The sequence below is a fragment of the Zonotrichia leucophrys genome, chromosome 9 (genome assembly GCF_028769735.1).
Source record: "Zonotrichia leucophrys gambelii isolate GWCS_2022_RI chromosome 9, RI_Zleu_2.0, whole genome shotgun sequence".
NCBI lineage: Eukaryota > Metazoa > Chordata > Aves > Passeriformes > Passerellidae > Zonotrichia > Zonotrichia leucophrys.
The window spans coordinates 23,740,814-23,766,482 of NC_088179.1; the positions used below are offsets into that span (position 1 = coordinate 23,740,814).

Consider the following 25,669-nt stretch of genomic DNA (forward strand, 5'->3'; position numbering starts at 1 on the left):
CCCTGAGTGATTCCTCCTTCCCTCAGAGATATCCCTGGGTGATTCCTCCTTCCCTCAGAGACATCCCTGAGTGATTGCTGCTTCCCTCAGAGACATCCCTGAGTGATTCCTCCTTCCCTCAGAGACATCCCTGGGTGATTCCTGCTTCCCTCTGCCCCTCAGAGACATCCCTGAGTGATTCCTCCTTCCCTCTGCCCCTCAGAGACATCCCTGAGTGATTCCTCCTTCCCTCAGAGACATCCCTGAGTGATTCCTCCTTCCCTGTGCCCTCAGAGACATCCCTGAGTGATTCCTCCTTCCCTCAGAGACATCCCTGGGTGATTCCTCCTTCCCTCAGAGACATCCCTGAGTGATTCCTCCTTCCCTCTGCCCCTCAGAATATCCCTGAGTGATTCCTCCTTCCCTGTGCCCTCAGAGACATCCCTGAGTGATTCCTCCTTCCCTGTGCCCTCAGAGACATCCCTGAGTGATTCCTCCTTCCCTCTGCCCCTCAGAGACATCCCTGGGTGATTCCTCCTTCCCTCAGAGACATCCCTGGGGTGATTCCTCCTTCCCTCAGAGACATCCCTGGGTGATTCCTGCTTCCCTCTGCCCCTCAGAATATCCCTGAGTGATTCCTCCTTCCCTCAGAGACATCCCTGAGTGATTCCTCCTTCCCTCAGAGACATCCCTGAGTGATTCCTGCTTCCCTCAGAGACATCCCTGAGTGATTCCTCCTTCCCTCTGCCCCTCAGGGCTGCATCCATTGTCCTGAGGGCTGTGGGATTTCAGCACAGCCCCGAGGATCTCCCAGGCCTTTAACACCTTCCCAAAGCACAGGGCAGCAAATCAAGCTCCCTTTTGTTGGAATGCTGATTTTGGGAGAGGAATGGCTCTCCCAGACCCCAGGGGTGACGCTGCTGCTGACACACAGAGAATTGAGTGGGACCAAAACAAATATTCCAACAAAAAAGAAGCCTCATCTCCTGCTCTGGCTCTCCAGGCTGCTGCAGCTGCCCTGGCCCTTTGCCCTTCCCTGGGGCAGGTTGGATTTTCCCCTCAGCCCCCAGAGCAGCAGGAACCATCCCTGCTTTGCCCCTTTTTCCTCTCCTGCCCCTTTTTCTCTGGGGAGCTGCAGTTTCGTGCTCAGCTGAAATTAGATTTGATGAACTGCACTTTCTATTTGATAGGAATAATGAAGGAAAATGCTTTGGAAGTGAGGTTTTAATGCTTATCTTCACATGTTGCTGTTCAGGAGGTTCCTTTTCCTTCTGTCCAGCTTTCCCTGGGCTTGTCACAATAAAAATGGAATTATTTGGAATTTTGCTGTTCTCATTCACTGTAGAGTTCAAGTGTTCAAATAAAATCACTCCAGACTGATTTATTTCTGTTTTCACTGCAGCAGCACAAGCAGCAATAAACCAATTTATGCATATTTACAATTGTTGTTTTACCCTGAGCACTGTCAATGGCAGCTGAGGAGGAAATGACAGAAAATACTGCTCTTAGAATGTCAAAGGTTCTAATTTATAAATAATGGCTCTGGAACTCAGCTTTGCTTGCAGCTCTCTTAATTTGAGCTTCTTTATAGAGTTATTTCACTGTTAGATTGCCATGGTCCTTTTAATGCTTTTGGTGCTGTTTTGTGCACAACTCCTTTCCATTTTGCGCTTTGAAAAACGTTTTATTCCTAATTCCTTTTTTTCTTCAACTTGAAGACTTAGGAGAATTTTTTTTAGTATGAAATAACAGAAATATTGTAGTTATTTTCATTTCCTGTTGGATCTCTATGTTTATAATGAAAATTAAACCCTGTGTTGAACTGAAATACTTGTACAAGAACTTTTAAAATTGATCCAAATTCAGATTATAATTATTTTTATCTTTATTTTTTCCAGACTATGAGAAGACAAAGAAATGAAGTTGTCGTGGAGTTGAGAAAGGTGAGATGACCCAGAGTTTTTATTCTTTTATTTTCTATTATTACTCTTTTATTTTACATTATGATTTTCACCAAGTGGGATTTGACTTTATTGTTACTGTGATAAAACGTGAGAGTTTTCGTTAAAGACTCAAAAATTCTGGAGTTTTGGGAGTTCCACAACTTTTGTCCTGCAAACCAGGAGTTTATTTGTGATCTAATTAAGGGGAATCATTCTTGCACTTCTAGAGGTTTTTAAAGATTTGGTTTTTCCTTTAAAAATCAGCTGTTCCTGCTCATCTGCAGGCAGAAAATTATTTCCTTACAGTTAAGTGTGGAAGAGTGTGAATGTAAAACTGGAATTGTTGGGAAAAAGGAATCACAACTGGAATTATTTTTCTTCTGAGCTGAACAGAAAACCTCTGGGAATTTTGTGTCCTGTTAGAAATGATGACAATAACAAATAAACTGGAATGTTGATGGGTGTGTGCACATCAGCCTTCCAGCACAAGTTGGATGCAGGATTTTTTTAGGAAGAATTCCCAAAATGTGTTTCTGGGCAGTCCTTTCCAACTGTTTTTGGAAAATTTAAGTGTCAGTGCTGGTGTATTTGTGATTGTTTGAAACAGAACACCCCACTCCCCCTAAATCCAAGTTTTAAAGGTGTTCCACCATTTTTCTCTTTAAGAACAAAAGAGATGAGCATCTCCTAAAGAGGAGGAATGTTCCCCACGAAGATATCTGTGAGGATTCTGATATCGATGGGGACTTCAGAGTGGTAAGAGTTAACTTGCAATAATTTCTTCTTTTTGCATCCTTAAAAGACATTTGGAATTTCTAACTGCTTCTTGTCTCTGTTTTCCAGCAAAACACTTCTTTGGAGGCAATAGTACAGGTAAAAACTATGACATTGTTTGAATATTCTTCATGGCATGATGACAGATGTGTGAAAAATCTCTTTTCTCTTATTTCAGAATGCTTCAAGTGACAACCAGGGTATTCAGTTAAGTGCTGTGCAGGCAGCAAGGTAAGAACACACTTCCTCAAATACCCTGATTTTAGTCTTATTTTATCATGCTCTTAATGTCAGAAAATGTGTTTTAGCTTAACTGAAATTGTAGTAATGAAGTGATTTTTAAAAGGGAAATAGAACTTTGAAGAAATCAGAATACACAGACCTTTTGTGTAGTGTGGATTTTATTTACATGTAAATACCTGGATTTATTTTGGTGCAAGCTTGATGAGTAAAATACACACTTTAAAGGACTGTAACATCTTTGGCTTTAAGTGCAGACAGAGCTGAGTGTCTCCTTTTGTAGGAGTTGGAGCAGAATAACTCTTAACTGGTGATAAACTTCCAGAGGGGACAAAGCATGGAATGAAATGGATATAATGGCTTTGCTTTTCCAGTGGCTCCATAATTTCACTTTGGGGGCTTATTTTCAATTAAAGAGGAAGCAACAAATGCTGTGGGTGTGTGGGAGGAGGAGGGAAACCCTTGGGAAGGAATTCCCAGCCCAGCAGGAGCAGTTTGGTTGCTGGAGATGCCAAACACTGGAGTTTCCCAAACTCCATCTCCATTGGAGATCCCAGACTCAGCCCCAGGAGCCTTTACTGTGCTCCAGTGGCAGCACTGATCCCTTTTTGAGGGGAAAGTTGGATTAAACAATTCCCTGCTCCTTTCCAGGCAGGATCTGTCAATAATTTGGTTTTTGTCCATTTTCCTGCAGGAAGCTGCTGTCCAGTGACCGCAACCCACCCATCGACGACCTCATAAAATCAGGAATATTACCTATCCTAGTGCACTGTCTTGAAAGAGATGACAAGTGAGTGCTGCCACAACTCAGAACATTCCCCAGTTGCTGCTGTGCCAGCTGTGAGTGAGTGCTGAACCTGTGCTTGTTGTGTCTGCAGTCCTTCCTTACAGTTTGAAGCTGCGTGGGCGCTGACAAACATCGCCTCTGGCACCTCGGAGCAGACCCAGGCTGTGGTTCAATCCAGTGAGTGCTGCAGGGGGGGGGGCTGCCAGCCACGGCTGGGCTTTGGATGATTTGGTCAGTTGGATCATTGGGGTCAGTTTGGGATCAGGTTGGATCGGTTGGGATCGGGTTGGTCTTGGATCAGGTTTGGGATCGGGTTGGGATCAGGTTTGGGATCGGTTGGTGTTTGGGTCAGTTGATCAGGTTTGGGATCGGTTTGGGATAGTTGAGGTCGGTTTGGATTGGTTGGATCAGGTTGGGATCAGGGTTGGGATCAGGTTGGGATAAGTTGGGGATCAGGTTGGGATCAGGTTTGAGATCGGTTTGGGATCAGGTTTGGGATCAGGTTGGGATCAGGTTTGGGATCAGGTTTGGGATTGGGATCACTTGGGGATCAGGTTTGGGATCGGTTTGGGATCAGTTTGGGATCAGGTTGGGATCAGGTTGGGATCGGTTTGGGATCAGTTTGGGATCGGGTTGGGGTCAGGTTTGGGATCAGGTTTGGGATCAGGTTTGGGATCAGGTTTGGGATAGGTTTGGGATCGGGTTGGGGTCAGGTTGGGATCAGGTTTGGGATCGGTTTGGGATCAGGTTTGAGATCGGTTTGGGATCAAGTTTGGGATCAGGTTTGGGATCAGGTTTGGGATCGGTTTGGGATCGGGGTTGGGATCAGTTTGAGATCAGGTTGGGATGTTGGGGTCAGTTTGTGGGATCACGTTTGGGATCGGTCGGGATCCTTGGATCAGGTTGGGATCGGTTTGGGATCAGTTTGGGATCACATTTAGGATCCGTTCGGGCTCAGGTTGTCAGTCAGTGCCCTGAAGGAGCTGTGCCCAGTGTTCACCTCACACTCCTGGTTTTGCCTTCATTTCCTCAGGGTTAAACCCACTCAGGTTTCCTAATGGTGAACAACAGCTGGAAACTCCAAATATCTCAATCTTAAATCTCAGCTCTATAAGCAGAGTTGATATCTGCTGGCTTCCAATTTCCAAACATTGTAAAAACCCAACAAAAATGTGGAACAAAACCGAACAACCCCTCTGAAAACTCCCTGTTGTGAAGAGGGGAGAATATTCACAGATCAGAGGTGCCTGACACTGAACCTTTCCAAAATTAAAAATTTTGGAAAATTAAAATTAATTTGGAAAAAAAAATTTGGAAAAAAATTTTGGAAAATTAAAATTCCTTCCCAGGTTCCAGATGCCCCAAAATAGGAAGGACAGGTTTTGTAATTACAAAACTCTTCCTATTGGATTGAAGTGAGAATTGTGGTGAATCTAGCTACCAGCAAAGAACTTTGTTTTGGGCTCAACAGTCTGAAGCAGAGCTCCTGTTGCTAAATCAGAGCTAAGTGAGCAGGTTTTACCTGAGTGAACAAACCAGAGCTTCTGGAAGAATCAAAGATACAGTGAAATGAGTTCTTCCTAAAATTTAAGGAAAAAAATACACAAAAGTGATGTTGGCTGCAAGATCAGTTGCTTTTATTTTTGCCAACTTGGTTAAGAGCCTGTGGACTTTGATATAATCTGATTTTCACTCTTACAGGATGTACCTTTGGTAATACTTTTATCTTTTCTCCATCCTCTTCCTTTCCCAGTTGCAACCTGAATTTTCTTTGGGAAATCTAATTAATAAATAATCTATCCCACCCCTGACCTAGAACACTTTAAATCTAATTTATCAGTGGATTGAGCACTTTTTCAGTGATTTCTGTAGGTCTGTATTGCACCCTGTTAGTCAGTTTAATAGCTGTGACATATGAAATTATGATTTATTTCAATTTATAAGATTTTTTTGTAATTTTTCCATAAGAATTTATTAATCTCTTTACAAGAGATGTTTTTTCTCCCTGTATGCAGACACTGTAAATATCTTCATTTACAGGGAATAACAATCCTGCTGATTAGTTGTTTCTCTAGTAAACACATGATTTATATTAAGAAAAAATTTAAGTAAAAATTTCTAATTTCTCTTGAAATTAATGAAATAAATTGGTTCCTTACAGACTGGGCTGTTATGTAAGCAAACACCTCAGTGCTGGGGGAGAATAAAACAGAATTAATTATGGAAATGTGGATTTCTTTGCTGCCCTCTTCCCACATTCCCTCTCCTTAATTCCCACTCCATTCCTGCTTATTCTCCAGTTGCTTCATTGGGGTTTGGTCTGTGTTGTTCCTTTGCACTTGGGGCTGCTGCATAACTTAGCAGAGAATTTCTGAATTCAATAAATGGAGCTAAATTTGGATCCTGATGAGCTTCAGTAAACTGGAGACTTGCAAACCAATTAAATGGCAGGGATTTCATATTCTCAGGTGCAGCAAAGGAGGAACCATTGCAGGGTTTCATTTCAGCATCACCTGGGAAATCAGTGAGGCTTTGACCAGTTCTGAACAGGAAAATAAAATAAAAATAAAGTCTCATGGGGAGAGTTTTTGCTCTTTAGAGATGCAATTTTAACCATTTCTCTGGGTTCTTTCTGTGCCTTTCAGATGCTGTGCCGCTTTTCCTGAGACTGCTGCATTCACCTCATCAAAATGTTTGTGAGCAAGCAGTGTGGGCTTTAGGGAATATCATAGGTGGGTCTTCCTCCTGCCACCAGCACCCTCTGGGGCTGTTTCTTTATTATTTATTTCTATTATTATTATTTGTTATTTTGTTATTGTTATTATTGCTGCCACCGTCAACTTCTGGGGATGTTTATTATCATTATTATTATTATTATTATTACTCCTGCTACCAACAACTTCTGGGGATGTTTATTATCATTATTATTATTATTATTACTCCTGCTACCAACAACTTCTGGGGATGTTTATTATCATTATTATTATTATTATTATTACTCCTGCTACCAACAACTTCTGGGGATGTTTATTATCATTATTATTATTATTATTATTACTCCTGCTACCAACAACTTCTGGGGATGTTTATTATCATTATTATTATTATTACTCCTGCTACCAACAACTTCTGGGGATGTTTATTATCATTATTATTATTATTATTACTCCTGCCACCACCAACTCTTGGGGATGTTTTATTTTATTATTGTTAGTCCTGCCACCAACAACTCCTGGGGATGTTTTATTTTATTATTGTTAGTCCTGCCACCACCCTCTGGGGATGTTTTATTATTGTTTGGAAATTTTGTAAAGGAATTTTCAGGAATATTTTGGGCTCTCACAATTCTTGGTGGTTTGGTGTTGTCTGCCACCCCCTTTCCCTTACCCAGCACCATAAATCTGTAAATGCTGGGATGTTTTCTGGTAAAATCTCTAAATTTTAACAACAGAAATCTGTAAACAATGGGATAGATATTTGCTGATAAAATCTGTAAATGTTGGGATATTTTCTGATAAAATCTGTAAATGCTGGGATGCTTTCTGGTAAAATCTCTAAATTTTAACAATAGAAATCTCTAAGCCATGGGATGTTTTCTGTTAAAATCTGGAAATGCTGGGATATTTTCTGGGAAAATCTCTAAATTTTAACAACAGAAATCTGTAAACAATGGGATAGATATTTGCTGATAAAATCTGTAAATGCTGGGATGCTTTCTGTTAGAATCAGTAAATGCTGGGATTTTTTTGGTAAAATCTCTAAATTTTAATGGAATAGAAATCTGTAAGCATCGGGATGGATGTTTTCTGTTAAAATCTGTAAATGCTGGAATGTTTTCTGGTAAAATCTCTAAATTTTAATAGAATAGAAATCTGTAAACAGTGGGGTGTAAATGATGTAAACAGTTTATAAATGCTGGGATGTTTTCTAGTAAAGTCTGTAAATTTTAACAGAACAGAAATCTGTAAATGATGGGAAAAATCTGTAAATGCTGGGATGTTTTCTGTTAGAATCAGTAAATGCTGGGATGTTTTTTGGTAAAATCTCTAAATTTTAACGGAATAGAAATCTGTAAGCAATGGGATGGATGTTTTCTGTTAAAATCAGTAAATGCTGGGATGCTTTCTGGTAAAATCTCTAAATTTTAACAATAGAAATCTGTAAACAATAGGATAAATATTTGCTGATAGAATCAGTAAATGCTGGGATGTTTTCTGATAAAATCTGTAAATGCTGGGATGCTTTCTGGAAAAATCTCTAAATTTTAATGGAATAGAAATCTGTAAGCAATGGGATGGATGTTTTCTGTTAAAATCTGTAAATGCTGGGATGCTTTCTGGTAAAATCTCTAAATTTTAATAGAATAGAAATCTGTAAACAGTGGGGTGTAAATGATGTAAACAGTTTATAAATGCTGGGATGTTTTCTAGTAAAATCTGTAAATTTTAACAGAACAGAAATCTGTAAATGATGGGAAAAATCTGTAAATGCTGGGATGTTTTCTGATAAAATCTGTAAATGCTGGGATGCTTTCTGTTAGAATCAGTAAATGCTGGGATACTTTCTGGTAAAATCTCTAAATTTTAATAGAATAGAAGTCTGTAAACTGGGGTGTAAATGATGTAAACAGTTTATAATGCTGGGATGTTTTCTGGTAAAATCTGTAAATTTTAACAGAACAGAAATCTGTAAATGATGGGATGGATGATGGGAAAAATCTGTAAAGGCTGGGATGTTTTCTGATAAAATCTGTATACAATGGGATATTTTCTGATAAAATCAGTTGGTGCTGGGATGTTTTGTGTTGCAACCCCTGCTTGTGCCCCGCAGGTGATGGACCCCAGTGTAGAGATTATGTCATTAGCCTTGGAGTAGTGAAGCCCCTGCTGTCCTTCATCAGCCCCTCCATCCCCATCACCTTCCTCAGGAACGTCACCTGGGTGATGGTGAACCTGTGCCGCCACAAGGACCCCCCTCCGCCCATGGAGACCATCCAGGAGGTGCTGCAGGGCTGGGGGCTCATCCGGGGGGGCTGGGGGCTCATCCAGGAGGGGCTGCAGGGCTGGGGGCTCATCCAGGGGGGGCTGGGGGCTCATCCAGGGGGGCTGCAGGGCTGGGCTGGGCTGGGCTGGGGGCTCATCCAGGGGGGCTGCAGGGCTGGGCTGGGTTGGGGGCTCATCCAGGGGGGCTGCAGGGCTGGGGGCTCATCCAGGGGGGCTGCAGGGCTGGAATGGGCTGGGGGCTGATCCAGGAGGGGCTGGAATGGGCTGGAATGGGCTGGGCTGGGGGCTCATCCAGGAGGGGGCTGCTGGGCTGGGCTGGGCTGGGTTGGGGGCTCATCCAGGGGGGCTGCAGGGCTGGGCTGGGTTGGGGGTTCACCCAGGGGGCTCAGGGTGGGCTGGGTTGGGGGCTCATCCAGGAGGGGCTGCAGGGCTGGGGGCTCATGCAGGAGGGGCTGCAGGGCTGGGCTGGGCTGGGCTGGGTTGGGGGCTCATCCAGGAGGGGCTGCAGGGCTGGGCTGGGCTGGGCTGGGTTGGGGGCTCATCCAGGGGGGCTGCAGGGCTGGGCTGGGCTGGGGGCTCATGCAGGAGGGGCTGCAGGGCTGGAATGGGCTGGGCTGGGTTGGGGGCTCATCCAGGGGGGCTGCAGGGCTGGGCTGGGTTGGGGGCTCATCCAGGGGGGCTGCAGGGCTGGGCTGGGTTGGGGGCTCATCCAGGGGGGCTGCAGGGCTGGGCTGGGTTGGGGGCTCATGCAGGAGGGGCTGCAGGGTGGGCTGGGCTGGGCTGGAGGCCATCCGGGGGGGCTGGGCTGGGTTGGGGGCTCATGCAGGAGGGGCTGCAGGGCTGGAATGGGCTGGGGGCTCATCCAGGGGGGCTGCAGGGTGGGCTGGGCTGGGGGCTCATCCAGGGGGGCTGGGTTGGGTTGGGGGCTCATCCAGAGGGGTTGCAGGGCTGCGCTGGGCTGGGTTGGGTTGGGTTGGGGGCTCATCCAGGGGGACTGCAGGGCTGGGGGCTCATCCAGGGGGGCTGCAGGCTGGGCTGGGGGCTCGGCTGCCCCTCCCTGACCCTCCCTGCCCCTCCCTGCCCCTCCCTGCCCCACACTGCCCCTCCCTGCCCCACACTGACCCTCCCTGCCCCACACTGACCCTCCCTGCCCCACACTGACCCTCCCTGCCCCACACTGCCCCTCCCTGCCCCACACTGACCCTCCCTGCCCCACACTGCCCCTCACTGACCCTCCCTGCCCCACACTGACCCTCCCTGCCCCACACTGACCCTCACTGCCCCTCCCTGCCCCACACTGACCCTCACTGCCCCACACTGACCCTCCCTGCCCCACACTGACCCTCCCTGCCCCACACTGACCCTCCCTCTCTGTTTGCCCCCCGCAGATCCTGCCCGCGCTCTGCGTTCTCATTCACCACACCGATGTCAATGTGAGTGACCCCCTCAAAGCCACCCTCAGCTTCTGCTGTGGGTTTTGAGCTGAAATGTTCAATAAAATTAAAATTCCGATGTTCCCTTTGATTAGGACAAGCTGCTGTGGATATCTATTAACTGCTGCTGTTAAAATACTGATGTTATTTTTAAATAGTGATGTTTTTTCCCCAGTGTTTCTGTCTCTGCAAGTGTTTATTTGCATGTACTTTCCCTGCCCTTATGACTGAAACTGCTTTCTATTTTTATTCCTGTGAGCATTCATTCACAGAGAAATACAGAAGGTTTTTTTGCCTAGCACTTAAATTTGTACTGAAAATCAGTGTGAATGAAAGGAAAAGCAGTGTCTGCTGCACATGTCAAATGTCAGGGTTAGCTGTGACTTCTGAGGTGTTAAATATGAAATTATTATTTAAAAGTGAAGTAAATGAGCAAAACTTCATTGAAATTATGGAATGAGTCAGCTTTTTGTCTGAACATAAATCAGAATTTGAGATTAATTCTTTGCTTCCAAAAGAAATTGTAGCTGAGTTAATGGCAACAGTGCTCTGCAAAAAATATGTCTGTATTAATTTTGCTATTCCTGTAGTAATTATGTGATTTAATTTCTTGTCTCTATGGAGGTGACATTAAGTTTATTAGAATTTTGGAAATTCCTGTATTGGTGAGCCAGTTAAGAGCTGTCAGCTGAAACAACACTCACTGAATATTTTTGCCAGCTGTCAGTTGAAATATTCACATTTCCTGCTGCTTAAACTGGCTTTTCTGCATGTGCATGCACACAGATATTAATTCAGATTAATTATCAGTGTACCCATAAATCCATGATTTGGATCAGTGTGTGTGATATCAATTCAGATTAATTCAGTGTATAAATGTCCATGATTTGGATCAGTGTGTGTGATATCAATTCAGATTAATTGTCGGTGTACCCATAAATCCATGCTTTGGATCAGTGTGTGATATCAATTCAGATTAATTGTCAGTGTGTAAATGCCCATGATTTAGATCAGTGTGTGATACCAATTCAGATTAATTCAGTGTATAAATGTCCATGCTTTGGATCAGTGTGAGTGATATCAATTCAGATTAATTATCAGTGTACCCATAAATCCATGATTTGGATCAGTGTGTGTGATATCAATTCAGATTAATTCAGTGTATAAATGCCCATGATTTGGATCAGTGTGTGTGATATCAATTCAGATTAATTCAGTGTATAAATGTCCATGATTTGGATCAGTGTGTGTGATATTAATTCAGATTAATTGTCAGTGTGTAAATGTCCATGATTTGGATCAGTGTGTGTGATATTAATTCAGATTAATTGTCATTGTACCCATAAATCCATGATTTAGATCAGTGTGTGATATTAATTCAGATTAATTATCAGTGTACCCATAAATCCATGCTTTGGATCAGTGTGTGTGATATCAATTCAGATTAATTCAGTGTATAAATGCCCATGCTTTGGATCAGTGTGTGTGATATCAATTCAGATTAATTCAGTGTATAAATGTCCATGCTTTGGATCAGTGTGTGTGATATTAATTCAGATTAATTGTCAGTGTACCCATAAATCCATGATTTAGATCAGTGTGTGATATCAATTCAGATTAATTCAGTGTATAAATGCCCATGATTTGGATCAGTGTGTGTGATATTAATTCAGATTAATTATCAGTGTACCCATCAATGCATGCTTTGGATCAGTGTGTGTGATATCAATTCAGATTAATTCAGTGTATAAATGCCCATGATTTGGATCAGTGTGTGTGATATCAATTCAGATTAATTCAGTGTATAAATGTCCATGCTTTGGATCAGTGTGAGTGATATTAATTCAGATTAATTGTCGGTGTACCCATCAATGCATGCTTTGGATCAGTGTGTGTGATATCAGTTCAGATTAATTCAGTGTATAAATGCCCATGATTTGGATCAGTGTGTGATATCAATTCAGATTAATTCAGTGTGTAAATGTCCATGATTTGGATCAGTGTGTGTGATATCAATTCAGATTAATTCAGTGTATAAATGCCCATGATTTGGATCAGTGTGTGTGATATCAATTCAGATTAATTCAGTGTATAAATGCCCATGATTTGGATCAGTGTGTGATATTAATTCAGATTAATTATCAGTGTACCCATAAATGCCCATGCTTTGGATCAGCGTGTGTGATATTAATTCAGATTAATTGTCAGTGTGTAAATGCCCATGATTTGGATCAGTGTGAGTGATATCAATTCAGATTAATTGTCGGTGTACCCATAAATCCATGATTTTGGATCAGTGTGTGATATCAATTCAGATTAATTATCAGTGTACCCCTCAATGCATGCTCTGGATCAGCTGTGCTGTGTCTCCTGTCAGATATTGGTAGATACAGTCTGGGCCCTCTCCTATCTGACGGATGCTGGCAACGAGCAGATCCAGATGGTGATAGACTCTGGCATTGTCCCTCACCTGGTTCCTCTCCTCAGCCACCAGGAAGTCAAAGTCCAGGTGAGTTTGGCTCACACTGAGCAGGTGACCCAAAATCCTTTCAGTAACTCACATTGAAATATAATAAATATTTTTTTCCCGTGTGCTGCAGCATTTGCATAAAACCTTTCTGTTTGCTGAGAGGGTTGTTTTGAGAGGAAATGTTTGGTTTTGTTTCAGACTGCTGCCCTGAGGGCTGTGGGGAACATCGTCACTGGCACCGACGAGCAGACACAGGTGGTTCTCAACTGTGAAGCTCTCTCCCATTTCCCAGCACTTCTGATACATCCCAAAGAAAAAATTAATAAGGTATTATATATTAATTAATAATTAATAACACCAGGGATGTTACCTGATGGAGAACTTCTATATTTGCCTGAGCTGGGGCTCCACTTTGTGTCGTGTCATAAAGATGTGAATAATTGACTCCTTCCACCAGTTCGTGGCAAATTGCAGCAAATACTGATTTGTTTTCTGGAAATTAGGATCCATAGGGAAGGAATTGAAAGAATATCCATAGGGAAGGAATTGAGTGAATATCCATAGGGAAGGAATTGAATGAATATCCATAGGGAAGGAATTGAGTGAATATCCATAGGGAAGGAATTGAGTCAATATCCATAGGGAAGGAATTGAGTCAATACCCATGGGGAAGGAATTGAGTCAATATCCATGGGGAAGGAATTGAGTGAATAGCCATAGGGAAGGAATTGAGTTATGTCAGGAATCCTGAAATAAGAATATCCATAGGGAAGGAACTGAAAGAATATCCATAGGGAAGGAATTGAGTGAATATCCATAGGGAAGGAATTGAGTTAATATCCATAGGGAAGGAATTGAGTGAATATCCATAGGGAAGGAATTGAGTTAAGATCCATAGGGAAGGAATTGAGTTAAGTTCCATGGGGAAGGAATTGAGTTAAGATCCATAGGGAAGGAATTGAGTGAATATCCATAGGGAAGGAATTGAGTAAATATCCATAGGGACGGAATTGAGTTATATCAGGAATTCTGAAATAAGAATATCCATAGGGAAGGAACTGAGTGAATATCCATAGGGAAGGAATTGAGTTAATATCCATAGGGAAGGAATTGAGTGAATATCCATGGGGAAGGAATTGAGTGAATATCCATAGGGAAGGAATTGAGTGAATATCCATAGGGAAGGAATTGAAAGAATATCATAGGGAATAAATTGAAAGAATATCATAGGGAAGGAATTGAGTGAATATCCATAGGGAAGGAATTGAGTTAATATCCATAGGGAAGGAATTGAGTGAATATCCATAGGGAAGGAATTGAGTGAATATCCATAGGGAAGGAATTGAGTGAATATCCATAGGGAAGGAATTGAGTGAATATCCATAGGGAAGGAACTGAAGGAATATCCATAGGGAAGGAATTGAATGAATATCCATAGGGAAGGAATTGAATGAATATCCATGGGGAAGGAATTGAGTGAATATCCATAGGGAAGGAATTGAATGAATATCCATAGGGAAGGAATTGAGTGAATATCCATAGGGAAGGAATTGAGTGAATATCCATGGGGAAGGAATTGAGTGAATATCCATGGGGAAGGAACTGAAAGAATATCCATAGGGAAGGAATTGAGTGAATATCCATAGGGAAGGACAGGAATGTCAGTGTTTGTAGGAAATCAAAGCTTTCTATCTCCAGCCTGGCTGCTGATTGTGTAGGATCTGTCAGCACATGAGCTGTGCCCTGATGGGTTACCCTGGCTCTGAGAGGTGATGACACAGAGACAGGGGCTGTGTGTGTGTGTGTGGTGTGTGTGAGGGGCTGTGTGTGTGTGTATGTGGTGTGTGTGAGGGGTGTTTGTGTGTGAGGGGTGTTTGTGTGTGAGGGGTGTTTGTGTGTGAGGGGTGTGTGTGTGAGGGGTGTGTGTGTGAGGGGCTCTGTGTGTGTGTGAGGGGCTCTGTGTGTGTGTGAGGGGCTGTGTGTGTGTGAGGGGCTGTGTGTGTGTGTGTGTGTGTGGGCTGTGTGTGTGTGTGTGGGGCTGTGTGTGTGTGTGTGTGGGGCTGTGTGTGTGTGAGTGTGGGGCTGTGTGTGTGTGAGTGTGGGGCTGTGTGTGTGTGTGGTGTGTGTGTGTGTGGGGGTGTGTGTGAGGGGTGTGTGTGTGTGAGGGGCTGTGTGTGTGAGGGGTGTGTGTGTGTGATGTGTGTGAGGGCTGTGTGTGTGTGAGGGGTGTGTGAGGGGTGTGTGTGGGGGCTCTCCTGGGGGCACTGATGGCAGTGCTGAGCCAGGAGTGCATCTGAGGCGTGTTGGGCACCTCAGGGGCCCCTCTGCAACACTGCCTGTGATTAAAGCCCCACAAACGCCCACCAGGAGAGCCCAGGCAGCCCAAGTGTCTCCAGGGTCACCAGATCCTGTGCTCTGATCTCAGAGAGTCAGGGATGAACGCTGCTGAAGCCTCTCTTGAAATTCACAGTTAAAAAGTTCTCATTCAGGGAGGCTGAATGGTGGAGGATTGCTAGGAGATGAGAAATCTATCAGCTGTAGGATTTTAGAAGGTTGGAACTCTGAATATACTTGAAATTGTATTTTAAACTGTTATTTGTTGATTAAAGTTTGGATTGCCACTCTGAAAGGGAGCTGAGGGAGGGGCTGCTGAGGCAGAGATCTGTTCTTTGCCTGGCAGGAGAGTCCTGGCCTTGTGGACACAATGAGCATAAAGAGTCAGAAACTGCAGAGTATTGTTAAAAATCAGGTGTTGAATTGATAGTGCTGCATTTTCCTGAAGCCAAGGAGAGCCATTGGGAAGGAGGTAAAGAACTGTCATGTTGGGAAGGAGGTAAAGAACTGTCATGTCTGGAATAAGGCTTTTGTCAGGAATCCTGTAGTCCTGTCAGGAATCCTGAAACCTGCTCATTGGCAGTGCTGGAAGCAACCAGAAATGCTCATTTGGCATTTTCTGTCTCCAAATAATTTCTCCTTTTAATGTGAAGTGTTTGGTTGAAGCTGGTAGCAGTGAGAGGCTGAGGAGCCTGGTGGAGCCTCCTGAGGGGAGGTTGTGCCTCTGGTTTGTCTCAGCAAGATTTCAGCTCTGCACAGTCAGGCTGAGGGAATGTTTGCTTGTGTTCCAGGCTGGCCAGTTGCAGTGCACATCAATGATGTGAAATCCTTCTGTGAATTAATTAATTCCTGGTGTTTTATTTTGCAGGAAGCAGTGTGGTTCCTATCCAACATCACTGCAGGAAACCAGCAGCAAGTTCAGGCAGTAATAGATGCAAACCTTGTTCCAATGATAATCCATCTTCTAGATAAGGTCAGATCCCAAGCACTGGTGCTGGCCTTCAAATCCTGCACTGCTTTCCAGCTCTTGGTGTCTGTTAAAAAGTGATTTCCCAAACCTCTCTGTGCTGCCAAGGGCCTGCTGTGGCAGAAGGAGGGAACAGCAAAACCATGTGGGAATCTTTCAAGGGAAAAGACAAATAACCCAGAGCTGGTCACAGATAGCTCTGTTCACTGCCAATTTATTGATCTGTGAGGGAAGATTGGAGATTTTCCGTGTCACCCCAGCCCTGAGGTGCTGCTGCAGCCTGCAGGGCTTTATCAGAGCTGCCATGGGCTCAGCTGGCCCTGCAGATGTGGCAGCTGCTGATAAGGGCTGGCAGAGTGCAGGGCTGCAGCTCCTGCCTGCCTTGCTGTAAACAACCCAACCTTCCCTTTTCCCCTTTTCCTTTTCCCCTTTCCTTTTCCCCTTTCCCTTTTCCCCTTTCCCTTTTCCCTTTCCCTTTCCCCTTTTTCCCCTTTCCCTTTTCCCCTTTCCCTTTTCCCCTTTCCCTTTTCCCCTTTCCCGTTTCCCCTTTCCCGTTTCCCCTTTCCCGTTTCCCCTTTCCCTTTTCCCCTTTCCCTTTTCCCCTTTCCCTTTTCCCCTTTCCCTTTTCCCCTTTCCCTTTTCCCCTTCCCCTTTTCCCCTTTCCCTTTTCCCCTTTCCCTTTTCCCCTTTCCCTTTTCCCTTTCCCTTTTCCCCTTTCCCTTTTTCCCTTTTTCCCTTTCCCTTTTTCCCTTTCCCTTTTTCCCTTTCCCTTTTTCCCTTTCCCTTTTTCCCTTTCCCTTTTTCCCTTTCCCTTTTTCCCTTTCCCTTTTTCCCTTTCCCTTTTTCCCTTTCCCTTTTTCCCTTTCCCTTTTTCCCTTTCCCTTTTTCCCTTTCCCTTTTGCCCTTTCCCTTTTGCCCTTTCCCTTTTGCCCTTTCCCTTTTGCCCTTTCCCTTTTGCCCTTTCCCTTTTGCCCTTTCCCTTTTGCCCTTTCCCTTTTGCCCTTTCCCTTTTGCCCTTTCCCTTTTGCCCTTTCCCTTTTGCCCTTTCCCTTTTGCCCTTTCCCTTTTGCCCTTCCTTTGCCCTTTCCTTTTGCCCTTTCCCTTTTGCCCTTTCCCTTTTGCCCTTTCCCTTTTGCCCTTTCCCTTTTGCCCTTTCCCTTTCCCTTCCTCCTCTCCTCTCCTCTCCTCTCCTCTCCTCTCCTCTCCTCTCCTCTCCTCTCCTCTCCTCTCCTCTCCTCTCCTCTCCTCTCCTCTCCTCTCCTCTCCTCTCCTCTCCTCTCCTCTCCTCTCCTCTCCTCTCCTCTCCTCTCCTCTCCTCTCCTCTCCTCTCCTCTCCTTTTTCCCCTTTTCCTTTTCCCTTCCCCACCCTGGCTGTAGGCAGGGATGGGCACACAGAGACTCCCAACAGGACAGAATTTATTTGTTCCCTCACACTGAGCTGCTGCAGTGACTCCCTGCACAGGGGACTGTAACAATTCAGATTTGTGGGAGCCCTGCCTGGCACAGACCCTGGGGTGACTGTTCTGCCTCTGCTTGTGCTTGCAGGGGGATTTTGGGACTCAGAAAGAAGCTGCTTGGGCAATAAGCAACTTAACAATCAGCGGGAGAAAAGACCAGGTGAGTGCAGCTCTGGGGCAGCATTTCCTGCCCTGGGAGGTGCTGGGGTTGTGGGTGTCTGTGTTCCTTCTCTGTTCAGGACTTTCCCTTCTCCCCATGGGATTTAGGAGTGGCCTGTCCTTGTTTGGGCTGAGCTGAGGGCAGGAGCATCCCTGGGCTTTGTTGGAAGCTCTTTTGGGATGGGTGATTTCAGCCAGGCTCTGATGGGATTCTCGAGCATTCCACATTTCTTTTACCTTTTTTCCCCCACCACAAGGATGTGCTCATTAAAAGGACAGTAACCCCTGAGTAGGGGACACACAAGCCCCTTGTAAGCCCAGAGTAAGAGATTTGTGGCATGGCTGGGCTGGTGCTGTCACTCTGTAGAGGTGAGGTTGGAACTCCTTATCTGACACTTAAAAATGCACAGTATTTGCTCCTGGGGTGCTGTAAATCTCCAATCTCTGTAATTTAATACCCAAAGTTCCCCAGAGGGGGTTCCTGGGCTGGGTGGGTGGCTCTGACAATCTGGGTTTGCTGTGCTGCTGCCACCTTCCTGCTCTAACTCTTGGCTTTTTCCCCTCAGGTGGCTTACTTGATTCAACAAAATGTAATCCCTCCCTTTTGCAATTTGCTGACAGTAAAAGATGCACAAGTTGTGCAGGTGGTTCTGGATGGACTAAGTAATATATTAAAAATGGCTGAAGAGGAAGCAGAAACCATAGCCAACCTTATAGAAGAGTGTGGAGGTAGGAGGGGCAGGGATTTCATCAGGGATTGCTGCTCTGGCATCCTGCTTGTGCTGGCTTTATTGTTGGCACAGATATTTTAAGCAAACCTGTTTTAAAGCACCCTTTTCATGCCTATCAGGTGAATATCCACAGCTTTTCCCAAGTGCATGATCAGATAAAATGTGGAGAGCAGGATAACGGCAGTAAAGTTCATGAGGTGCTAATTTTGTAACAGTCTTTATATCAGACAAATTAGTCTAATTAACAGAAACTAAATTAGTCAGTGTGGGGGTGATGTGCTTACCTTAATCATGCACAAGTCATGTCCAGGTGAACTTAGAACAAATAATTCTACATACACTGGTTGTGAAAATGCAATAACCTTAATTTCCTCATGGGTTTGAGACTTTTCTCCATATTCTGTGTGGTTTAAGTTAAATGAAACTTTTCAGGGATGAAAGAATAGTGATAGTAAATTTGGGCACAGGTGAAAACCTGTGGGATTTGTTAACATGGAGTAGAATAGTCCTTAAAATACCAAATCTGTGTACTGAACTAATGAGTTTACATGTATAAAATATATATAAATATGCCAGGTGGGTTCAACAGCATTTTATTCATAACCAGATCATTCATAACTCTATTCCCAATGTATTTTTTAAATTCTTTGTTGGAAGTTGTCTGGCCTGAACTTGCTCTTCTGAGATATCTTATGTGTTGGTTGCAGGCCTGGAGAAAATTGAACAGCTACAAAACCATGAAAATGAAGACATCTACAAACTGGCTTATGAGATCATTGACCAGTTCTTCTCCTCAGATGATGTGAGTGTGCAGCCCCTGCAGTGTGCTCGTGGGTTGCAGTTGCAGTTGTGCTGCAGGGAAGGGGCAGCAGCTCCAGACAGGATCTGAGCCCTGGTGTGACCCTGCTGCCATCACTGCTGAGGCAGCTCAAGCAGATCTGGAGCCTCATTTAGGGCTCATCTGCAGGGATTAAATGCCAGGCTGGGAATAGTTCTGAGCTCCCAGCCTGACCCTGCCCTGTGGATAAACTCCCAGAAACAGAGTTGGGGTATTTGGGCAATGCCAGGGGTGGATGTGCTGCTCAGGAGCGTTGTTGTGTGTCAGACATGAACACAAACCAGAGGCAGGGCTGGTTCTGTGCACTCATCAGGAAGCTGATTGCAGAGGGAAGGGCAGCCCTGCAGTCTGGGCCGTGCAGGGAGGGTTTGGTCACTGCAGACAAGGTCGGGTTCAGCTGCATTCGTGGCTGTTTGCACTTGGGAGGGTTTTTGTGCTGCATTTCACCTTGATGTGAGCAGTGACACCCAAGCCTTGTTCAGCACCTCAACTTTGGCATTTACAGCTGGACTTGGAGTTTAATCCAGTGTCAGTTTGGGCTTAGTCCTGCCTTGGCTTAGAGGTCTTCTCCTAAGGATTGAGATTGTTTCTGATACTCCCAGAAGGTTTTCCAGGAGAGAAAATTGTGTCAACAAGAGGGTTAGGGGTGCCATGTAGCCCTCCCTGACAAATACAAACCAAACATTTGGGTTTAAATCGCTTCATTTTGGTGCTGTCACTAAACCAGGGGAGGGCTGGGTGCAGGGAGGTGAGGAGAGAGCTCCTTTGTTGTGTCCCTGCTCACAATGTCCCCCTTGCATTGCAGATTGATGAAGATCCAAGCCTTGTTCCAGAAGCGATCCAAGGCGGAACATTTGGTTTCAATTCATCTGCCAATGTACCAGCAGAAGGGTTCCAGTTTTAGAGTGGTATTTTGGAAGTTTAGGTACAATGCAGCACTGAATAAAAAAAAAAAAAAGGTTTGATCCATCAATCTTGGCTCATGGGATCCGCTGCTGCATTAAATCGGGAAAGTAAACGTGAAGATTTCATTTGGAATCACAGAAAAGCCCAAATGAAGTCAAGATGGCGAGTGGGTGCGAGTGAGAATGAGTGGCAAAATGTAATGACAAACTTCACACTGAATGCTTCTTTAGATTGTTCAAAGAAAAAGGGCTCCAGGTCCCAGCTCTGCAGTGCCTGAGGAGGAGCACGGCCCTGCCGAGGACTCTCATCATCAGCCTCGTCAGCAGCAGCGCCCAGGGCAGGGCAGGGAGAGCGCAGGCCTTGCTCTGCAGCCCCGTGTGAGTGATGGCAGCGTGCATGCAGTGCCTGCAGGGGTGCCTGCAGCTCTGGTGCGGTGCAGTGAGTGACTGCAGTGAATGTCTGCAGCTCTGGTGCGGTGCAGTGTCTGCGGCTCTGGTGCGTGCAGTGAGTGACTGCACTGGTGCAGTGAGTGACTGAGTGGTGCCTGCAGCCTGGTGCATGCAGTTGGTGCATGGCAGTGAGTGCTCAGCCTGGTGCTGAGTGAGTGCACTGGTGCAGTGAGTGTCTGCGGCTCTGGTGCGGTGCAGTGAGTGACTGCACTGGTGCAGTGAGTGACTGCAGCTCTGGTGTATGCAGTGAGTGACTGCAGCTCTGGTGTATGCAGTGAGTGAGCTCTGGTGCATGCAGTGAGTGACTGAGCTCTGGTGGCAGTGAGTGACTGCAGTGAGTGTCTGCACTGGTGCAGTGAGTGTCTGCAGCTGTGGTGCACTGCAGTGAGTGTGTGCACTGGTGCAGTGAGTGTGTGAGCTCTGGTGCCTGCAGTGAGTGTGTGAGCTCTAGTGCACTTCAGTGTCTGCACTGGTGCCTGCAGTGGTGCCTGCAGTGAGTGTGTGAGCTCTGGTGCACTGCAGTGATTGCACTGGTGCCTGCAGTGAGTGTGTGGGCTCTGGTGCCTGCACTGGTGCAGTGAGTGTGTGGGCTCTGGTGCCTGCAGTGCCTGCAGTGAGTGTGTGGCTCTGTGATGCGCCGCAGTGAGTGGTGTGGGCTCTGGTGTGCCTGCAGTGATTGACTCGGTGCCCGCGCATGTGAGTGGTGTGTGGGCTCTGGTGCAGTGCCAGTGATGTGACTGGTGCACTGCAGTGCTGTGTGGGCTATGGTGGCTGTGTGCCTGCAGTGGTGCCCGCAGTGAGTGTGTGGGCTCTGGTGCAGTGCCCGCAGTGGTGCCCGCAGTGAGTGTGTGGCTCTGCCCGGCAGGGCGGCGCCAGCCGCGTGTCTGTGTCTGTGCCCGTGCCCGTGGCTGTCTGTGAGCGTGGTGCGAGCTTGAGTCGCCTCCAGGGGCTGAGAAACCTGAAATCATCCAATGAGTTCACAAGTGTTGACTTACACTGGACACACCGAGACCGGTTTAGCAGCAGACTCTGGTTTACTCCTGCAGCCTGTGTTTTCCTCTTTTTGTTTTTGTTTTATTTTATTTTTTTCCCCCTTTTTTTTTTTTCTTTCAGTTCTTTTCAATTTCTTTTTTCCTGTTACGGCTTCTTAGTTGTTTGTAAAGTCAGAATTTCAGGAAGGCTTCCCTGTGCATTTGCACCAGATGAATGTTTGATGTTATGAAAAGCTTTTCCATATCATCAAAACTAATTTGTAGATTTTTGCATGGAAAAAAACAAACAAACAAACAAAAAAAAATCATCCATTTCCCTTCAAACTAGACTGTGTTGCAGTACACAAGTTGCCATAATAGTAGAAAGCAGTAAAATGTGGTAATAAAACCTCATCCTTTTCATTTTCAAAGATAACACGAGACCTTTGCATGTGGTAATCTCCAGCATAGTTCATTTTTAGATTTGGTTGAGTCCTGTAACCAAAATGTTTCTGTTGTGGTAGGATACCGTGCTGTGTTTCAATGTTACTTGTTTTCAAACTTTGTTTTCTATGAAAATGATATGGAAACGTCTAAAAATGAAATTTGGTGCATATGTACTGCTGAATAAAGAGCGAAAAAAAGAGGTGTGAATAGATGTACAAATCAAGTCATGGTTTGAACACCTTTAATATGCCTAATCCAATTGTTTTAGACTCTTTTTATCTTAGATGTAGGCAGCCATGAACAATCTATTTTGAGCCACTTTAGAGAGAAAAAAAAAAAAACCAACAAAAAAACTTTGTATTTTTAAAACTTGCACAAAAAAGATGCAAGTGTTTTTATAATTGGAGGAATGCCTCAGTTTTGAGGTGGTGCACACTAAATTCAAGGTGATGTTACAGATTTGTACAAAGGGAACTCTTGATAAGGTGGCTCACTGTAGGAAATGCTGTGCCTTCCCCTTTGAGCACAAGTGTTGCATGAACAACAGTTTGCTATAACCAACCATCCCAGGTTAGCCACCATCAGCATCTCTATCTACCTTGTGTTTTCCAATCAGCTGGTAATCCTGAAACACTGTAGAATGGATAAAAGATTATTTTGTGATCATAACTCTTTGTTGGACTAGAGTATTTTTGCAGCATTCCTTGTCATCAGAAAACATGGTTAAAAGTTTAAAAACTAGAAGCAGCGGAAAAACTAGCTTGTGAATTTATCCAAGTAGAGTGCAGGCTAGGCTGTCTTGGGGAAATAAACATTAAAACTTGCAAACCTGCTGCCCTGCCTGTTTCTTTATGGAATATTCACATTTTTTTTTCAGCATGAAGCACAGAGATTATGTGAAGAAAGTGACTTTTAAAGGCTCTGGGTTGAGGTTTTTACCTGTTCAATATTTGTGTGTCGCAGGTTGGAAGTGTGGGGTTATTTTGCTCTAATTGTTAAAAAATCACAATTTTATTTCAGTTTTCCTTAATTGCCTTTGTATATCCACTGAATAAATCAGGACTGGTTTCATGGAAAACGTAAGGAATCCATGGAGGAGGGAAATGAAATGCTTTTTATGGAAATTGCAATGTTCTAGGGAAAATTCAAACCAGTAAATCATAATTTCACCCTCAGACACCTTTGTGAGGGATGTTCATAGAAAATGGAACAAATTGTTTTGCAAACTTTTCTTGTTGGGGTGGGAAGATAACAGGTATTTGTGGCAACTTCTGTTTTCCTAAAACTACCCCCAAAACTCCAAATTTAATGCCAAAAAATGCCTTTTTGGGCACTTCCTGGGTATAATGTAACTCCAGAAAATTCCCTGGAGTTGTTGCTGCTCCAGATTTTCCATTTTTTGGGTGGATTTGGGGCTTTGGGGTGAGTTTTTAACAGGGAAATTCTCTTCCCTGCTTCCCAGCAGATCCGTCCCCGTTATTTCACCAAAACACGGGAATGTGAAATATTCCCGAATATCCACAGGGTGGCGCCACCGGAGCCAATTCGGGCTTTGCCTTTTTTTCCCCAAATTTGCATTTTGAGGTGACGCCGTTGATTCCTTTGTGGGGGAAAGCGGGATTTGTTGGGGAATCTGGGATACAAACAAATAATTTGGGAATTGCCTCTGGGAATACCGATCACTGAGTTTGGGTGTTGTATCCATATTTATATATATTATATATATTAGAATTATCCTGAATTTTGGAGTAGAAAATTATCTTTTCATCTGAATTTAGGATAGCAAATAGAAAAATATTTACAATATTAAAATATGTACAATATTTACAATATTATCAATATTAAATTAGAAAATATTTACAATAATAATATTTACAATATTATCAATATTAAATTAGAAAATATTTACAATAATAATATTTACAATATTATCAATATTAAATTAGAAAATTATTTACAATATTAATAATATTTACAATTATTAAAATATTAATATTTACAATATTAAAAATGAATCTACAAATCAGCTGTGCCAGGTGGGGATTTTTGTTTTAATGAAATAAAGGATAAATAGGAAATGTGAATAAAGGAAAACAAGGAATTTGTATTTTAAGGAAAAAAATTCAATTAGCTGCCATGGAATTTTAGGATTTGAGAAGAATGAGAGGAAAGGGGTTTCTTGAGAGAAGCTGATCCTTTCTCTGCTGGCAGTGGAATTTTCCCAGGTTCTGTTCAGCATTCCCTGGACAGAGCTCATCCCACCTTCCTTCCCAGTCAGTTGTGAATTTCTGAATTTCTGCACACAACAGTCAGATAATAACAAATTAAAAGGATTTCAAGGCAAAGGAATCCCTGGCAGAGTCACTTCATGGCTTTGGGATGTCTGCAGATTAAAAATCAGATTTTTGCCACTTTGAACCATCAATGTTTCCTGAGCTCTGCGTGTCACCGGCTGTGGCGGGGCTGGAAGCAATTACAGCAATTACAGCAATTCTGCATCTGGATCGAATATTCAGTAGCTGCAAACGTGTCGAGTTTACAAACTGCCCGGGCTGAGCTGTGGCTGCTGCTCCATTGACACGGGGGGCACGGGAATCCTTGGGAAATAATATTGCTGTGTAATCCACAGGAAGGGGCTGGAAGCTTCATTTCCATCAATAATTCCCATTTTTGCCAGTGGATCCATTATAAATCATCTATTTATACCCTGCTGGTTTGCTGTGCCCTAAAAGCTGAGGAAGACTTTTCCTTAAGTTGTCATTAAAATGTCAATACTTTCAATTTTAAATTTCTATAGAGCACTAAAAGCTGCTTTTACTAGAAAAGGACCAATTTTGGGAAACTTTAAATGCCAATTATTGGTAAATGTGTTCCAGGAGTTTTGTAATTTGATGGAAAGGTGGGTGAGGGTCAGATTTCCTATCAGCAGTACAGAGCATGGCTTTGATCGCTGATTTAATTCCTGGAGTGGCAGTTTGCACTTGAAATGCTGCCTCTTAATTCAGGTACATCAAACAGATGAAAACCAACAGATGCTCTAACCCTCAGTATTGTGAATTATTGTCAAAAGCTCCCTTATTTTCTGCTCCTGTAGTTTTCCCCTTACGGTTTTCCTGATTTGTTGGGTAATTTGTGATTAGAGCTTGAGGGGTTTTATTATTGGAAACGTAATTCTTGCTGTTTCCCAGATATTTGTACAATACTCTCTACACAGTAGTTTTAATACTTGATTAAGTTTGGAATGATGGTGCATTATTATTAAGATCACAACATTAAGTGAGTTTCATTTCTCTTTCAAATGCACTTTGTAACAGCTGAGAGTAACTTCAGTGCACTGTAAATTAACAGAGAATAATGTGAATATGAGAAAAGCCTTCATTGGGTGCTCCTCTGGGCCTGCCCACCCTCCCAGGGCGGAATTCCTTCCCAAAATCCCACCCAAACCCTCTCAGGTGTCTTCGGCAGATAAATGAGCTTCAAAGAAAGGTGAAATAATTTAAATTTCCGTGGTCAGCAGCTGGCACAAGTTGCGGTTCCGTGTCTCCCGTTTTCCGCCTTCAGGGTGAATTTTCCCGCGGGTTGTGGAGGGAGGTTGAGGTGCGGGACACGGAGCGGGGAGGAACGCGCGGCTCCGGCTCCGGCTCCGTGTCCGTCCTGCTCCGGGCGGAGTCAGCTCCGCTCCTCCATCCCCTCCGTGTCCGTCCTGCTCCGAGCGGGGTCAGCTCCGCTCCTCCATCCCCTGAGCCCCGAGCGGGGTCAGCTCCGCTCCTCCATCCCCTCC

General features: G+C 44.3%; 1 protein-coding gene, 1 long non-coding RNA gene and 1 other non-coding gene across 3 annotated transcripts in view; 2 read left to right on the forward strand and 1 right to left on the reverse strand.

The window, feature by feature from the left end:
* KPNA4 (karyopherin subunit alpha 4) overlaps positions 1 to 20,551 on the forward strand; it is a 28,236-nt gene extending 7,685 nt beyond the window's left edge. The window contains exons 2-17 of the mRNA XM_064721000.1: positions 1,878 to 1,922; positions 2,589 to 2,678; positions 2,766 to 2,795; positions 2,875 to 2,927; positions 3,631 to 3,726; positions 3,815 to 3,900; positions 6,369 to 6,455; positions 8,554 to 8,723; positions 10,115 to 10,159; positions 12,537 to 12,668; positions 12,828 to 12,956; positions 15,832 to 15,936; positions 17,476 to 17,547; positions 18,113 to 18,275; positions 18,985 to 19,079; positions 19,921 to 20,551. Coding sequence (XP_064577070.1) covers positions 1,878 to 1,922; positions 2,589 to 2,678; positions 2,766 to 2,795; positions 2,875 to 2,927; positions 3,631 to 3,726; positions 3,815 to 3,900; positions 6,369 to 6,455; positions 8,554 to 8,723; positions 10,115 to 10,159; positions 12,537 to 12,668; positions 12,828 to 12,956; positions 15,832 to 15,936; positions 17,476 to 17,547; positions 18,113 to 18,275; positions 18,985 to 19,079; positions 19,921 to 20,019 — 1,497 coding nt within the window. The 3' untranslated portion in view covers positions 20,020 to 20,551. The remainder of the gene's footprint in view (positions 1 to 1,877; positions 1,923 to 2,588; positions 2,679 to 2,765; positions 2,796 to 2,874; positions 2,928 to 3,630; positions 3,727 to 3,814; positions 3,901 to 6,368; positions 6,456 to 8,553; positions 8,724 to 10,114; positions 10,160 to 12,536; positions 12,669 to 12,827; positions 12,957 to 15,831; positions 15,937 to 17,475; positions 17,548 to 18,112; positions 18,276 to 18,984; positions 19,080 to 19,920) is intronic.
* On the forward strand, positions 14,821 to 15,048 carry LOC135452013 (small Cajal body-specific RNA 7). Its single transcript, XR_010441519.1, has one exon. It is a non-coding gene; the product is annotated as a small Cajal body-specific RNA 7 (non-coding RNA).
* A 254-nt stretch (positions 20,552 to 20,805) lies between the features above and the next one.
* On the reverse strand, positions 20,806 to 21,284 carry LOC135451629 (uncharacterized). The gene is made up of 3 exons (XR_010441382.1): positions 21,262 to 21,284; positions 20,986 to 21,069; positions 20,806 to 20,897 (listed from the first exon to the last, which is right to left on the reverse strand). It is a non-coding gene; the product is annotated as an uncharacterized LOC135451629 (long non-coding RNA).
* Positions 21,285 to 25,669: the final 4,385 nt, after the last annotated feature.